This window comes from Diplotaxodon limnothrissa, linkage group LG13, assembly GCF_057381915.1.
Source record: "Diplotaxodon limnothrissa isolate DT_005_m linkage group LG13, D_limnothrissa_male_GT1.1, whole genome shotgun sequence".
In the NCBI taxonomy this organism is placed as follows: Eukaryota; Metazoa; Chordata; class Actinopteri; order Cichliformes; family Cichlidae; genus Diplotaxodon; species Diplotaxodon limnothrissa.
This window is the reverse complement of record NC_140608.1, coordinates 6,771,069-6,784,787: the sequence shown is the minus strand read 5'-3', so window position 1 is coordinate 6,784,787 and position 13,719 is coordinate 6,771,069. Positions and strand designations below refer to the sequence as shown.

Genomic DNA, 13,719 nt, shown 5'->3' with positions numbered 1-13,719 from the left:
TTTTCACCTGGTTTATAACCATGTGATCGGTCCACACAGCAGTGATGGTTACTAAAAATGGGCCCATGTATAAGTGTGTAGACATTTCCTAATGCATCATGGGTGATTTAACTTAAATGATTCATTAAACACACATCTGTGAAAACATTACTGGTAAGCTTTGTGTAATATTATGTTAAAGTAAATGTAAGTTATTAATTAAAAGACGACTGTTTCAGTCTGACCACAAACTTTTGAGCAGTAGTGTGTGTTGTATGCATGTGTCTGTCTGTATCTGACCAGGATTTTGTCATCAGTGTCAACAAAACGCTCATTTTTTTAGCCGCGTTTGTCGTCAAAATTGAGTTGGAGTGTTTAACTCTGATGGCAATCTCTCCCTAACAAGTCCACTTTATTGCGTGCTCATTTTCTCCTATTAGTGGCTCATAGGAGTCTAACTAATGAACTGTATGCATGTTTCCTAATCTGTCACGCTTATCAGTGGCTCATGGTTGCTTAAGGCCTATGTCTGTACTTGACCACAGAGGCAGAGCATCATTCAACCTGCCAGCTGCCTATTTTGGGAGCTTTTCAAGGATGACAGACTCCACTTTCTCTGCAGCAAGACAGCTCATAACTTTTTTACAGTGTCTCCCTGTCCTCATACTTCTATATATTCTTCTGTAATAGATAACTATACTCTGTCATTGCAATCTACACTACAGCTCAAAAGTTTGAAGTCAATTTTCACCTGGTTTATAACCATGTGATCGGTCCACACAGCAGTGATGGTTACTAAAAATGGGCCCATGTATAAGTGTGTAGACATTTCCTAATGCATCATGGGTGATTTAACTTAAATGATTCATTAAACACACATGTGTGAAAACATTACTTGTAAGCTTTGTGTAATATTATGTTAAAGTAAATGTAAGTTATTAATTAAAAGACGACTGTTTCAGTCTGACCACAAACTTTTGAGCAGTAGTGTGTGTTGTATGCATGTGTCTGTCTGTATCTGATCAGGATTTTGTCATCAGTGTCAACAAAACGCTCATTTTTTTTAGCCGCGTTTGTCGTCAAAATTGAGTTGGAGTGTTTAACTCTGATGGCAATCTCTCCCTAACAAGTCCACTTTATTGCGTGTTTATTTTCTCCTATTAGTGGCTCATAGGAGTCTAACTAATGAACTGTATGCATGTTTCCTAATCTGTCACGCTTATCAGTGGCTCATGGTTGCTTAAGGCCTATGTCTGTACTTGACCACAGAGGCAGAGCATCATTCAACCTGCCAGCTGCCTATCTTGGGAGCTTTTCAAGGATGACAGACTCCACTTTCTCTGCAGCAAGACAGCTCATAACTTTTTTGCAGTGTCTCCCTGTCCTCATACTTCTATATATTCTTCTGTAATAGATAACTATACACTATCATTGCAATCTACACTACAGCTCAAAAGTTTGAAGTCAATTTTCACCTGGTTTATAACCATGTGATCGGTCCACACAGCAGTGATGGTTACTAAAAATGGGCCCATGTATAAGTGTGTAGACATTTCCTAATGCATCATGGGTGATTTAACTTAAATGATTCATTGAACACACATCTGTGAAAACATTTCTGATCATTTTCCTGTAACGTTATGTTAAAGTAAATGTAAGTTATTAATTAAAAGACGACTGTTTCAGTCTGACCACAAACTTTTGAGCAGTAGTGTGTGTTGTATGCATGTGTCTGTCTGTATCTGACCAGGATTTTGTCATCAGTGTCAACAAAACGCTCATTTTTTTAGCCGCGTTTGTCGTCAAAATTGAGTTGGAGTGTTTAACTCTGATGGCAATCTCTCCCTAACAAGTCCACTTTATTGCGTGCTCATTTTCTCCTATTAGTGGCTCATAGGAGTCTAACTAATGAACTGTATGCATGTTTCCTAATCTGTCACGCTTATCAGTGGCTCATGGTTGCTTAAGGCCTATGTCTGTACTTGACCACAGAGGCAGAGCATCATTCAACCTGCCAGCTGCCTATCTTGGGAGCTTTTCAAGGATGACAGACTCCACTTTCTCTGCAGCAAGACAGCTCATAACTTTTTTACAAAATTACGAATAAACTGCATTTTTTAAAAGTACCTTTAACAGAAATGTAGACTGACAAGTAACTCAACCTTTAACACAGTGATCAGTAGAGAAGAACGAAAATAACCCATTTCAAAATTTCTAGTTCAGATCAAAATTATTGTTCTGATTAAGGAAACAGTAAATCTGGCCACATTATTGTCCCGATCCTCCAATTTTCCCTTTCCAATGTGACTCAATAAAATTCAACTTTTTTTTAAATAAAAGCAGTTGCACACCCAGATATTTCTTACAGTAAGAATCCTCCAACAACCTTTTAAAAGAAATTTTTTTGTCTTTCCTCAATTTTGAGACCAACTGAACCCACAAACCTGAAGCTGCAGACCCCAAACTAACCAAATTTAATGTTTCCTTAATCAGCACAGTAATTTTTAAGTCTTTATGTGTTATGTTTACTCACAGTTTTGATGCTTGCTTCTTCGACTTGATCCACGATTAGCTCTGCACCATCGCTCTGCTGTTTTCTGTCTCCTCATGCTTCTCCTTCATGCGTCCTGTCCTCAAATATAATCCAACCTGCCTCCTTGTTTCCTCCTTGACTTGTATTTGCAAAATTTCCAGTTAAATTAAGAGTAATCCAGAAAAGTTTTCCTGCTTCAAAAGCTCTTCCAGTTGCCTGTCTTCTTGTCCTCCTTCAAATGTGCATTTTATGTATTTGTATTTATTTGACTTCATATTGCCATGGCAACATAACACAGAGAATCATGGTAGATTAAAGCAGGTGGTTCTGTCCTCTACAGAAATGCTGGTGTTCCATAGTGATTTAAAAGTACACTGTAAAATGTAATATTGTGTTTAATTAAAAATATTAAATAGGCTGAACTCAGTTTTTTTCATATTGCCATGGCAACATAACACAGAGCATCATGGTAGATTAAAGCAGGTGGTTCTGTCCTCTACAGAAATGCTGGTGCTCCATAGTGATTTAAAAGTACACTGTAAAATGTAATATTGTGTTTAATTAAAAATATTAAATAGGCTGAACTCAGTTTTTTTTATCAATTTGTTATTAGAACTCGATTTAAATAAGTTTTACCAGTACATTTTATGCAAAAACGCTGATAAACTCAATTTATTTGAGTTGTCTTAACTTAGAAAAACTAAGTAAGATGGAAGTTTTTCTTCTCAGTGCGGAAGGATGAAAGATGTGTTTTGAAAATGCCACGTCACTACCGTCCTCCTCCCTAGCACGGATCAGTCCGCATGTTCATGGTGCCAGCATTTTTTATGGAATATGTTGAGCAAACCTAGAAAAGCGTCTGCTCAAGAGATTATTGTTGTCATTGCTGTGGATCTTTACCTGATACACTGACTTGGTGAGTAAATGTTTACTCTTATTCAAACTGATTTTGTGGCTTCTCTTAGTTTAGCACCAGGTTTATAATCGTGCTAGCTAGCTAGTTAGTGTTAGCCTAGCGTTGCTGCTGCGGCTGGGCTCATGTTACTTAAAAATTAACACCACAGCCTTAAAAACCTTATATAAAAATATGTCTGTGAAATTTTCTGTTGATTGTTTGAAATAAAAAAAGTGAGATAAGAGCCCAGACAAAATTCTTCGGAGGGGGGTTTGAAAACAATAAGCCAGGACTCGCGGACTCTTATCAAGCCTTGACCTCCCGGTCAGCTATCGCGCTGGTGGATAACAGAGCTCTCCGAAAACGTGGAAGCACTTTTGCAAGTATGTGATATTTTGATAAATTAAGTAGATATTTGAGCATTACACAGCTACATTCTCCGCTGAAAATATCTTAAAAGGTTATTTTGTGACCCAAAAAGGGTAATCTGGGGAAAAGGAGGATCGCATATGTCGGCCACGGTTGTCGGAGCCTGCGCTACTTGTAAGCGCGGCAATGGCGGAGGAGCGCAGCTAAAAAACTTATTACCTTTTCTGGGTCACAAAATCAACTTTTAAGATATTTTCAGGCGAGAATGTAGCTGTCGAAAGTTCAAATATCTGCTCGATTTATCAAGACATCACATATTTGCAAAAATGCCCCGACGTTTTCCGAGACTTCCATTTTTTTCATGCTTTGTGGCACCTTGAACATCTGTGGCATCTATTAATGTCAAATCTAGCCTTTATTTAACAACATAAGCAAACTCTGTGACAATGATTGCACAGCCATTAAGGATCAAATCGGTTTCTGAAAAATGTTCTGTTTTTTTCTCCCTCTGCTTGCTTCTGTCTTTGAGGCTCGGGACCAGCACTCCTGCTGTTGGACAGAAAGACATCAACTCAGTGGTAAGTATTTTGGTTTTCCAATATATTAGCAACTGTCAGTGACATTTATATTAAAATGATGCTTTCATGACATTATTGTGTGGTGGGTGGTGGTCACGGCTATCCAGATTGACAATTGGGACATTGAATATCACCTCTCCGGTGGGGAGGGAGCCTGAGATTGTCCAAATTGGAGTCTGTTTTATACCAAATGCAGAAAAAAATGTTTTAAGAAAGCAATTAAGTTCATGTTCCAAAAAATATGATTGTTTGCTTGCAGGACAACAGGAGAGATGAGTCCTCCGTCACAGATGGTGTGGTCAGTGAAGATGGTCGCCTGCAAGTTCAAGCTCATTGCATCTCCAACCCACATCCACTGCCACTGTACTTAAGGGAAGTTAAAGACTTTCTTCTGCACCTACATTTGGGTCACCTCGATCCATGATAGTCATTCAGGCAGTAATGCCTGGACTGGAAACAAGCCATCCTTAAAATATTACAACATTCCAGCTCATGTGTTGGAATGCAAAACAAATGTGTTGTTTAAATTAGAGACTGCATTTGTGACAGAACAACAAATATTTTATTTTGATTATATAAGTAATGTAAGTACAAAACAAACTTGAGGTAGGCCTAAACTTATTTTCAGAATAACTAAATCTGAGACTTTGTTTCATTGTAAGATTATAACAGTGATGGCAATATAATTGTTTGTTGTCCAGCAGAACAGTGTCCAGTATGTTGGCTGTTATACTTTGTTGTGTTTGAAAATAAAAGTTGGTCTGATTTTAACATCCTTACAAAAAGTGTTGTTAATTATTTTTAATCATATTCAGGTTACCACGAATTGTTTTTCATTTAGTTGAACATGAAATGTTTGTCAGTAGGTAAACAATTAGCACTGTACAGTCAGAAATATCAAGTTATTCTTAATACTGCAGACTTGCAATATTAGTCATCTTAAGTAAGCTTTACTTAGTTTTTTTTGAGGCAATGAGTTTCCTTAATTTTTTTGAGTTCTGGGAACTAACAAGGCTGTACAGTGTACTCAAAATGAGTAAGTTGCCCTAACTTGGTCATCTTACGTAAACTTGATCCAATTTCTTTTGAGTTCTGGGAACATATGAGCTTGTACGGAGTACTCAAAATAAACAAGTTGTCCTAATTTAGTCATTTTTAGCTAAGCTTTATTCAGTTTTTTTGAGGCAACGAGTTTCCTCAATTTTTTTGAGTTCTGGGAACGAATTAGATTTTACAGTGAAGCAGCCATCGGGAGATGGGCATACTGTGGCGACACAGGGATAGATGCAGTCATCAACAATGTTCAGGCAGGCTGTGATGTCAAGAAAATATCCCCCACATCATTACACCAATACAAGGCACATTCTTATGTTTACTCCAAATTCTGATCCTACCATCCCAATGTCTCACCACAAATTGAGATTCATCTGACCGGGCCACATTTTTCCAGTCTTTTGTTGAGCCCGTGAGAACTGTCTTTGTAGTTCCTGTCCTGCACTAACCGCACCTAGTTCAGTTGTTTGCATGTGCATCTAGAGATGCTCTTCTCCAAATCCACAACCTTGGTTATAATGAGAAACTACTTGACTTAATATTGTTTTCCTATCAGCTTGAAGCAATCAGGCATTTCTCCACTGACTTCTGACATAAAAAAAAAGGGATTTTCACCCAGAGAACTCCCACTGCTGGATATTGTTTTTGGATCATTCTCTGTAAACCTTAGAGATGGTTGTGGTTATGTGGGGAAAATCCCAGTAGATCAGCAGTTTTTTGAAATACTCAGAAAAGCCCATGTGGCACCAAATTCCATCTTCGAAGTCACTTAAATCACCTTTATTCCCCATTCTGATTCACACCTTGATCGTGTGAGTGTATATAAACAAGTCCCTTTTTAACATAAACCTGGCTTATCCCAGACTCTTAACCACAAAGAAAAGGAAATGCATCTCCAGTAACAACTGAGAAACATCCCATGACTGTTGGAAGGTGAGCCTAGGAAGCCTGGAACTCAAAAAGTGATGTGACAAAAAACAGTAAAGAAAAAACAGGTTGTTATTTAAAGGATTAAACTCTAACTTGCTTTTATCCTCACTGTATTTACATTTGGAGCTTATGCTCATGTTTCAGCCGTTTTAGTAACCCGTCTCAAATTGTCCCACTTTTACTTTTTGGGGTTTAGTTAACCTGCACAGAAGTAACGTGAGCACTACTGATTAATGAGGAACCTGTTGTTATTCCTCCTTAAAAAAGGAACTCCTTTACAGTCAGTTGAACTATCATTTTTACTGAGTAGAATTGCCATTAATAGTGCGTCAACTGAAAATGCAAATGATACAACTACTCGCTTTGTGATGCCTGAACAGTTAGACATTTGCATGTTCAGCTGTTGTAATCTACAAGAACTATATTCAAACTACAATACATCAGTTTTTTTTTTACATGGTACCTGGCATCCAATTCTTTTTAATTGATGTAGGAGGTTTATACAATTTATCCCACTAATAAATTCAGAATTCTCACATCTCTTCTCAGACTTGTCAGGTTTGTGGCTGGGGGCCTGAATAAGTGCAGTGCTGAGGTCATTTGGATGGGTACCTCTTATATTTTGGCTAAAAGTTGTTCTCTTATTAATGGATTCCCAAGCCTCTTACCCCTAATATTAATCTTACAACCAAGTTCCAAACACTAACCATAACACTAAATTATTTTCTTAACCTTGAAACCAGTGAGGGCACGCTTTATTTTGGCCCAAAGATATAATCACTCTATTGATCTAAAACTCAGACTGGTTCTAATATTTTTATTTTTCCCTTGGTTTTCTTGTGACAGATGACTTTACTCATGTTGTCTAGGAAAGTGGTTTATAAGAAAGCTGAAACCCACACTCTAACCGTCCCACAGTCCCATTTTGAGCAGGAACGATCCCTCATCCTTTCAGCTGCACTCCTTTCAACCACGAGAGCTACGGTTGTGGTCAGGTTTGCATACAGTCATCATGGGCGTCCTCATTTTAATGATTTCTTTGAATTGTTTTTTGTTTTTCCCAGGGTGGAGCGATTGTACAGCATACATCTTTAATGACTTTAAAGAACAAGAATTGGATGCACGAGTTTGAACTTATTTTGGATTTTCTCTAATCCACACAGGGTCAAAAGTATACACAGAAGCTCAAATACACTCCCGCTAATTTGTGGACAAATGTCCCTTAGCAACTTGAACCTTGGCTAGGTGCTTTTGGCAGCAATTAATAAGCTTCTGGCATAATTCCAGCCAGATATTTGACCACTCTTGGGTAAATTTGGTGATTTCCTGACACAGACTGGGTTTATAAGTGTAGACTTCAGAAGGCCATTTCAGAAGTGTAATGTTAGCCCATAAAATCCATTTTAAAAAACAGTTTGGGATCATTCTCCTGTTGGAAAACCTGTGTCCAAGTTTCAACCTTCTACCTGTTGATTTAAGGTGAAGACCTAACCATGATGCTACCATCACCAAGCTTGACTGGTACACTACTCTTAAGTTTAAAAGGCTCACCTTTACACCTCCAAACACACCTTTTGTCATTGTGGCCACATTTCTTAATCTTTGTCTCATCTGACTATAAAACATTTCTCCAGAAGGTATTTGGCTTGTCCATGTGGGCAGCTGCGTATTTCAGTTGAGCTTGAAGGTGTCAATTTTGAGGCAGGGGCTTTTTACTTGATCAGCATCCTCTCAAGACAGTAGTACTGGTGTTCCAGTAATTTCCAGTTTATGGAAGACCTGGATCCAATCTAATGAGTGCTGTAAAACAATTCCTTTAATGCTGGCAAAGACAAACTACTAGTTGTAATCAGTCATGATCACTTTGGAGTCTTAGCATTAACAAGTTAAAGGACAGTGCAGAACCTTCAGCACCACTTTAGGATTATGTATGTATAGATTTGAGCCTGTCAGTACAGTTTTGACTCTGTGTAGATTAGAGAAAATCAGGTATGCTGTACAATCATTCAATCCCTGGAAAAAGAACAATGCAAAGGAATCATTAAGTTATCATGACTATATGCAGACTTCTGACCGCAACTGCTCGTCTTTCAGTTAAAGGCTTGTAAATGACATTACTGCTAACCCCACTGAAGAACACGATCAAGCTTTCTATTAAAAAAAAAAAAAAAAAAAAATGTCCGGTTTAAGAATAAAGACAAGCCAGCACGAGTGGTGTTGTGATGTGCCTTTTAATTCCACAGATATATTTTGGCTTGATCAAATTTAACAGCACTGGTAATCAGACAACAGATGTGAATATGCATGGCTGGATGGTGGGTGCTGGAAGCTGAGCGTTAGCCAGGAGGCCACCCCATACTGCGCCCACCGAGAACGTGGATGTGGATGTGGTACACCGACTGGCCTCCGTCCGGCCCATCGTTGATGATAATCCTGTAGCCTTTGGAAAGGCCGGCATCTTGAGCACACTTCTTTGCAACAATCAGCATGTGGCCCAACAACTAAGAGACACACAGAAAGAATGACTTGCGTTAAAGTATTTAAAAGGCAAATAGTTCCCCCTAGTGATCACTGATAGAAATATGCCAGGGAAATGATAGTGTGAGATTGTTTATAGTTTATTTCACAAGCAAAAGTCATTACAATGATACTTACCGCAGCATCGTCATCCTCGGCTTGAGAGAGCTGAACAATTGGCTTTTTTGGGACGACTAGGATGTGAGTGGGAGCCTGAGGTGAGACATCAGGGAAGGCTACACACTGAGAGCCAAAGCAAGAAATTAGAAAACAGAATTAGACTGTGCACAATCAAAATTGGAAATAACTGAAAGTTAGCTGAAAACAAAAAATAAAAATATAATTAAAAAATGATAATAACTCAGGTCTTAATAGTACTTAGATAGTTTTACGTGTTTATGCACACCCCAGTATTTGGAGTTAAACACATTAAGGCTGCTTGCTTATCTCAAAGTCATAGTCATGAATATTTGGTCAATACTGAAAATTTTAAACACACATTTTGGAAAAACAGATTTATTAAACTTTAAAAAAAAAAAAAACAGGAATAAAATTGTCTTTTTTAGGCTAATTTCCATCAACTCTAATTGTAATTTCAGCTCTAAATGAGATGATCATGAGTCACACTCATTTTCTTCCCCACAGCAGATAACCTGCCTCCACCCTATTCCAAGCATCCTCCTCTGTCACACCAACCCTCTGCATGTTCTTCTTTATTAAATCTAATTTCTGTACCTCCTCATCACTCCCAATGAAGAATCTCATCTGCACCTCTAGCTCTACTTCCTGCCTTTTTGTCAGTGCCACTGTCTACGAACACTACATCACAGCAGGCCTCACTGTCATCTTGTAAACCTTCCCTTTCAATCTTGCTGCTATCTTTCTGTCACAAATATCTGAAACACATCAAAGAAAGCAGAATGGGGCACAACAACAAATGTCGACTTCGACAAAATTGCAACTAAAATTCAACTAGTGGCACAGCCCAAGCCTTAATGTGACACAATGTTTACATGTTTTTGTTGCATTTAAGGCGTACAAAAATGTGGAATCTGTAAACATGACAGATATAAATTATCTGGAGTCATCAACTATAGCTCATTACACTGGGAATACAAAGCAGTTCCAAAACTTAGAAATAAAAATAAATATTGCTTTTTTTTTAACGCTTTGATTCCCCATTTCACTAATGTCTGCTGCAAATCACTTGATGTTGCTTTATTGTAGGAACCTCACCTTTTAATTTTCCTTGTCTTGCTCTAGCCTACAGCGGCTACATGTTTAACGAGTCCGCAAACAAACAGCACTGGAGTGAACCTTGTCACTTCTTGGTGCAAAGCCAACTATCTGTAACTTCAGACGCTGTGTTGCAGCAAATATGGCTATTTTATAAACTTGCAGATTCTTCTGATGTATTACATGATTTCTGCAAGCTCTGCTGCAGCATTTTTAAATGCAAGTAGGCACAAAAACAGCGTTTCTGCAACGCTGAGTTAGCATTAGCTGAACGCCTCCTGCAGGCAGTTGCGGAGCCACGATGAGAAACATTCAGACTTTAAACGTCCTCGTGAATCAAAGTGATGAACGCATACCTGATCGTCTTCATAGATTAGGTTGGCAGGAATCTCTTTGCGTACAATTTTTCCAAATATCGTATCTCCGCCCGGCTTGGCGGTCTGCGCTTTCGCTGTTTCATCAGCCATGTTGACGCAGGTGAGCCACGGCTCCCCCACGCAGCTTCCAGTGTCACTAAAATCAGAGCCGATCTATGATAAGAGCCACTCCAATTCCTGTTAATGCCACTGTACAGGCTGCAGTTCAGACAGAGGGGCAGCAGAGGGCGCACGTCCCTCAGTGGATAAGCGTGGACGAAGCTAAATGGTGAAAGTAATTATTTACACCTACTTCCTGATTTAAAAACTTACTAAGTTATTTATTTTTCGCAAACACGGTTTCGATTATACACCCGACTTTAAATAAAACGAGACTCGTGTCCTTTATTCTTTAGTACAATGAAAAACATCGTTGTGCTAGTGAAATGTTAATAAATGCTAGCTTTTACGAGTGCACAAATCCATAGACGTTAGAGGAGCAGTTACACCACACCAAAAAACAATACAAAACGTGTGTATAATAAGAAACGTTAGAAGTTTTCTCTAGCTGCTAGCTTCACTCCCCTATTCAAGACGGCAGTAGCCATAAAAGTGACTCATGGTGCCGTCCAGAAAGTTCTTTTTACTCCAACAGAAACCTGTAAAATATCCAAGAAATGGATTATATGCACCACAACATTTACACTTTTGTGTCCGAAGGGAGCTCTCAGCACAAAACACAGCTTACCAGTGCCCCCCATAAAATGGGAAATCTAGAGAGAGGCCGTTCTCAATCGAATTAGTAGCTCAGTGAAACTACTCTGAGCCCTCATTGGCTACAATCACAGCTTCATTTCCAGCGTCGGCTCTGATTGGGCTCTGACATATGTGACGTCTCCCTACATCGGAAGTGAACACAAGAAGGCAACATGGGCACTCGTTTGAAGGTTAGTATGGGATATTATCGTCTTTTTAAATACCTTTATTGCAACATTGCTTGCATGTTACTTGAAATTGCAGGTGACTGGTAGCATCATTCACAGCTGTTATAAAAGCTACCTGTTTGTGAATACAGGTTCTGGGCGTTTTTAAAACGCTACACAGGACCAGGATGGCTGTGTTCAAAGATGATGACCGAGCACTGACAGGTGAGTCTGTGAGCAGTATCTTGGACTGATAATTGATGCTTATCAAACAGGAGATGAGTGAACACATGCTCAGCATTCATCAAATGGGTCATTCCTAATGTTCGGTGTCATATGAGCCCCATGAGCGTGTCTTATATTATTAACCCCTCTCTACCATTAAATTGTTTTTTTATATATATATATACCTAAAATTATTTATTTTTTCAGCTGGACAAACAGCCTAAAATGCCATGTCCCCAGACGTCTTTGTGCAAGTTCAATTACCAGTTTAAGTTATAAAAGTCAAAAGTACAATTTGCAGAGTGGCTGTAATCACAGCAAAGAAAGATGTCGCCTTAGGGCTTTTCACATAAATCCATGACTTTCCATTGAAACCAGCGTTCCACTCTGTTCAGATTGTATACATCCTCATCATTGAAAGAGTGTCCAATGGCCTATAGGTGTAAATAGACCTCACAGTCTGTTTCGATACTCATGACCCATAAGAGAAAACCCTTAGTGATCCCTTAGGCAGCATTTGTCCTTCTTCCCTCCTGGATAGCCTGGAGCTTTCTTTAGGTGTTTTCCCAACTTTGACATATGTCCAGCTGGGATAACCACATTTACAGGGCTTTTTTAAATGTGATGTTCTTCTGCTTGTGTGGCCGCTGTATCTGAGGGAATGAGTGACAAAACAATTCTCCTGAAAACGTTATGTCCAGATCAACTTTTTGGGATTTCCTTACCTGAATGATTGAGGATGAATCAAGACTCTCTCATAAGCATTTTTTTCCATGTTTTATTATGGTTCACCAACATGTTAAAGCATAAAACGTCCACCCTGTTATTCTTATTTACAGTGTAAACTGATATTTAATGTAATTTTGCATTGTATGGTTGATAAACATGTGAAAATCATCTGGATTACATCAGTAATGAGGGCCGTGTGTAATAGCAGCATGTACACAGAGTAATAGAAAGGTTGCATTGGAGAGATTTATTTTCATCTAATGAGTGTAAATGAAACCTTTTTTCTGAGCCTTTTGCTGTGAAGTCAAATTAGAACTGCAGAATTGCTCAGGTGACTCGAAATATGTTTGTTTTCTTCTACAAAGCTGCACGATTAAAGATCAATGAGGAGTTTCGGAAAAACAAAAATGAAACGTCAGAAGAAAACATCCAGAAGGTACTGTGAAGCATTTTGATATTTGAAAATAAAATTGACTTTATTTAACTTCTACTTTTACTTTTTTTTTTTTTTTTTATATATATATATAGCTGATTAAAATGGGCTCAGACGTTGACATCGTCCTTCGACAGAGTGTGGTGCAAATGGAACACGTAGCAGAAGATAAGCTGTGTATGACATGATTTGTCTTTTCTTTTCTTTTTTCTTTTTATTAAGGAAGTAGCATGTGCATGCAAAGATTACTCATACATCAGGTATCATAATGTATATACTTGCTAATGATTTTTTTCCCTCTAATGATACGATTGTGTTTTTTGTTTTTTGTTTTTTTCTCCTCACTCTCAGTGCTTCGGCCCAGAAATGACCTTCTGCTAGAAAACGTCCCCTATTGTGACAAACCAAGGGAAAAGTCGTGACAAACCATTTGATAACTTCATGATCACCAGGAAAGAGACTATATATCATTTGTTGCCTTTTCATCTTCAGTTTGGCTTTATAGAAGGAACATTAAAAAAATAATAAAATATAAGATCATCTCAACACTTTTGATTCTGCAAGGATCTACTTCGTTCTGTTTCAAGGAATCTGTGCTGGGAAAACTGGATCGTGTCATTTCGTGTACAGCATGTTATGAAATGGAACTGAAACATTATCTGCTGGCTTCTTCATATGATTGAATCAAACAAGGGGAAAATATTAATTTGCTGGTACTGTAACAAATGTAAACTGTTATCTGATTAACTACAAGTATTTCCAGAGTGTCCCAGACTTAATTTGCTGTTACAACCACAGACAACAAGAATCAGCTCTGCTTTAAAGCCACAAAAAGAATTATCTTTGAAAACCTTTGTAAAAACCTCTGTGTGAAATATATCTGTAATAAAGGATACCTTAATTTAAAACATTGTTGGCATATAGCAGATTGTAGATATGACAATATGGAAATGTATTTTACAA

General features: G+C 38.2%; 2 protein-coding genes across 2 annotated transcripts; one reads left to right on the top strand and one right to left on the bottom strand.

Moving 5' to 3' along the window:
• Positions 1 to 8,555: 8,555 nt before the first annotated feature.
• On the bottom strand, positions 8,556 to 10,603 carry hint1 (histidine triad nucleotide binding protein 1). The gene is made up of 3 exons (XM_085369081.1): positions 10,447 to 10,603; positions 8,993 to 9,097; positions 8,556 to 8,838 (listed from the first exon to the last, which is right to left on the bottom strand). The coding sequence occupies exons 1-3, from the start codon at positions 10,555 to 10,557 to the stop codon at positions 8,674 to 8,676; spliced, it is 381 nt and encodes a 126-aa protein (XP_085225207.1). The 5' UTR covers positions 10,558 to 10,603; the 3' UTR covers positions 8,556 to 8,673.
• Positions 10,604 to 11,350: 747 nt separating this feature from the next.
• lyrm7 (LYR motif containing 7) lies at positions 11,351 to 13,667 on the top strand. The gene is made up of 5 exons (XM_085369080.1): positions 11,351 to 11,393; positions 11,522 to 11,594; positions 12,689 to 12,759; positions 12,852 to 12,933; positions 13,108 to 13,667. Exons 1-5 carry the CDS (start codon positions 11,376 to 11,378, stop codon positions 13,176 to 13,178), a joined length of 315 nt encoding a protein of 104 aa, XP_085225206.1. The 5' UTR covers positions 11,351 to 11,375; the 3' UTR covers positions 13,179 to 13,667.
• Positions 13,668 to 13,719: the final 52 nt, after the last annotated feature.